The 2,625-nt window shown below is 50.4% G+C and overlaps 1 protein-coding gene across 1 annotated transcript in view; it reads left to right on the forward strand.

Annotated features, from left to right (window-relative positions):
- The window catches only part of CECR1 (cat eye syndrome chromosome region, candidate 1), a 69,839-nt gene extending 67,621 nt beyond the window's left edge, over positions 1-2,218 (forward strand). Inside the window, exons 7-9 of the mRNA XM_011945670.1 lie at positions 413-589; positions 1,140-1,342; positions 1,583-2,218. Of these exons, the coding sequence (XP_011801060.1) occupies positions 413-589; positions 1,140-1,342; positions 1,583-1,676 (474 nt within the window). The 3' untranslated portion in view covers positions 1,677-2,218. The remainder of the gene's footprint in view (positions 1-412; positions 590-1,139; positions 1,343-1,582) is intronic.
- Positions 2,219-2,625: the final 407 nt, after the last annotated feature.

Below are 2,625 nucleotides of genomic sequence, written 5' to 3' on the forward strand. Positions count from 1 at the left end.
GCCTGTAGTCCCAGCTACTCAGGAGGCTGAGGCAGGAGAATGGCATGAACCCGGGAGGCAGACCTTGCAGTGAGCCGAGATTGCATCACTGCACTCCAGCCTGGGCGACAGAGTGAGACTCCATCTTAAAATAAAGAAAAAAAACCCCTTGGGTTTGCTACTTACTATGTGAACTTCCTTGGTCAATTTATAAAAGCTATTAAGTTTCAACTTTCTCATTAGAATGACAAATTAATAAATTAGATTATTAATTTAATAAAGCCATATCATACCTCTCTTTAGCATTGTTAAAAGGAAACTGTGTGTATTTGTGTTAATGTTAATTTTTCTTCATTTTTGTACTTGGGGGGCTGTTTATTTGAGGATGGTTGGTGGGGGCGGGGGGGTCAGACCCATCCATCCCCCATGGAAGACCATTCACCTGTCTTCAGATTGGCAGGGCACTTCCATAGACAAGAACATTCTGGATGCTCTGATGCTGAACACTACCAGAATCGGCCATGGATTTGCTTTGAGTAAACACCCTGCAGCCAGGGCTTACTCCTGGAAAAAGGACATCCCCATAGAAGTCTGTCCCATCTCTAACCAGGTATGTGTGACCCATGCGGCTAATCCCATATCATCTCCCCTAACCACTACCTCTGCTGTCTCAAACTCTTCCCCGTATAACTTCTCTCTTCTTAACTCTCTTGTTACCTACATCCCTCCACTCTCCCACCCCTGTTGGTAAAGTTATTCAGGAGGAGCCTTTTCCCTAAGCCACCAATAAGAATGAGACAGCAGGGAGGGTCCCCAGTGGGGTGGGATTTTGGGCAAAACTGTAGACAAAGCAAAAGAACACGGCGGGGGGGGAGGCCAGTGAAGTGGGATGGGCCATGGGATGCTGCTCCCCACGGTTTCTTGGGGTCCTCTGTGTCTGTGTTCAGTTAGCGCTTCTCTGAGCAGGACCAGAGGAGGAGCATGAGGACTGGCTTTGTTCCTTGTGTCTCCTTGTGACTCTGCCCAGAAGTCATCCCCATACTAGGGAGATAGTGATGGGAAGACAAAGGGAACTGATGGGGCTCAAGGTCTCACCTCACTTGTGACTACTCTTTTCAGGGATCAGAGCTCATCTTTCTCCCTTGCCTCCTATTGGGCAGGTGCTGAAACTGGTGTCTGACTTGAGGAACCACCCTGTAGCCGCTCTGATGGCCATTGGGCACCCCATGGTAATCAGCTCTGATGACCCAGCCATGTTTGGTGCCAAAGGCTTGTCGTACGATTTCTATGAAGCCTTCATGGGCATTGGGGGGATGAAGGCTGACCTGAGGACCCTCAAACAGCTGGCCATGAACTCCATCAGGTGAGTGTCCCATGTCCTCCCAGGCCCTCCTCCTTCCAGCCCGCAGCTTGTGTTTGCCTCTCTGGAGGCTTGAGGCAGATGCCTTGACGGTTCCTGTGGGTTCCTTCTCATCATGGCTGTTTAGTCCTTGCTGCTGGCCTGGGGAGAGTGCTCTGCAAGGCTCTAATGTCCCTTCAGGCTCCCTGCCCCGGTCTCCAGCCCCTGCCCTGAGGCTGACCTGGGCCTCTCCTCTTCCTGCAGGTATAGCAGCCTGTTGGAGACGGAGAAAAATACTTTCATGGAAATCTGGAAGAAGAGATGGGATAAGTTCATAGCGGATGTGGCCACAAAGTGAGGAGAAGCTAGCCAGCCTTCCACAAGCTGTCTTCTCACACCCGTTGTCACTGCCTCTCACTCGTTCTTGAATCAGCTCCATGTCCCCATCAAATCAACGGCCTCTGTATGGAGCGACCCTGTCAGAAGCATTTGGCTGGCTGACCAAATTCATCCTCTGGAAATATTCTCTCTCAATCACAGTGACATTGACCTTCTTGGTTTTCTCCTCTCTCTGGCCATTTCTTCCATTTTCCCTATTCCAGAGTCTCCTCCTCTCTCCGATCTCTGTGCTGTTTCCTCAGGACTCAGTCCTGGGCTTTCTTCTATTCTGATCTCTTAATTTTTTTATTTTTAAAATTTTTTTGAGATGGAGTTTTGCTCTTGTTGCCCAGGCTGGAGTGCAGTGGTGCGATCTCAGCTCAGTGCAACCTCCGCCTCCCGGGTTCAGGCAATTCTCCTGCCTCAGCCTCCCGAGTAGCTGGGATTATAGGCATGTGCCACCACACCCAGCTGATTTTTGCATTTTTAGTAGAGACAGGTTTTCACCATGTTGGTCAGGATGATCTCAATCTCTTGACTTCGTGATCTGCCCACCTCTGCCTCCCAAAGTGCTGGAATTACAGGCCAAGCCACCATGCCTGGCCTCTTCTGGTCTCTTTAACTCTCTCCTCTTTATTTCTCTTTGTTTTTTTGTTTTTTTTTTTTTGAGACGGAGTCTCGCTGTGTCGCCCAGGCTGGAGTGTAGTGGCCAGATCTCAGCTCACTGCAAGCTCCGCCTCCCGGGTTCATGCCATTCTCCCGCCTCAGCCTCCGAGTAGCTGGGACTACAGGCGCCCTCCACCTCGCCCCGCTAATTTTTCGTATTTTTAGTAGAGACGGGGTTTCACCGTGTTAGCCAGGATGGTCTCGATCTCCTGACCTTGTGATCCGCCCGCCTCGGCCTCCCAAAGTGCTGGGATTACAGGCTT

The sequence above is a fragment of the Colobus angolensis genome, unplaced genomic scaffold (assembly GCF_000951035.1).
Source record: "Colobus angolensis palliatus isolate OR3802 unplaced genomic scaffold, Cang.pa_1.0 Scaffold242, whole genome shotgun sequence".
Classification (NCBI taxonomy): domain Eukaryota; kingdom Metazoa; phylum Chordata; class Mammalia; order Primates; family Cercopithecidae; genus Colobus; species Colobus angolensis.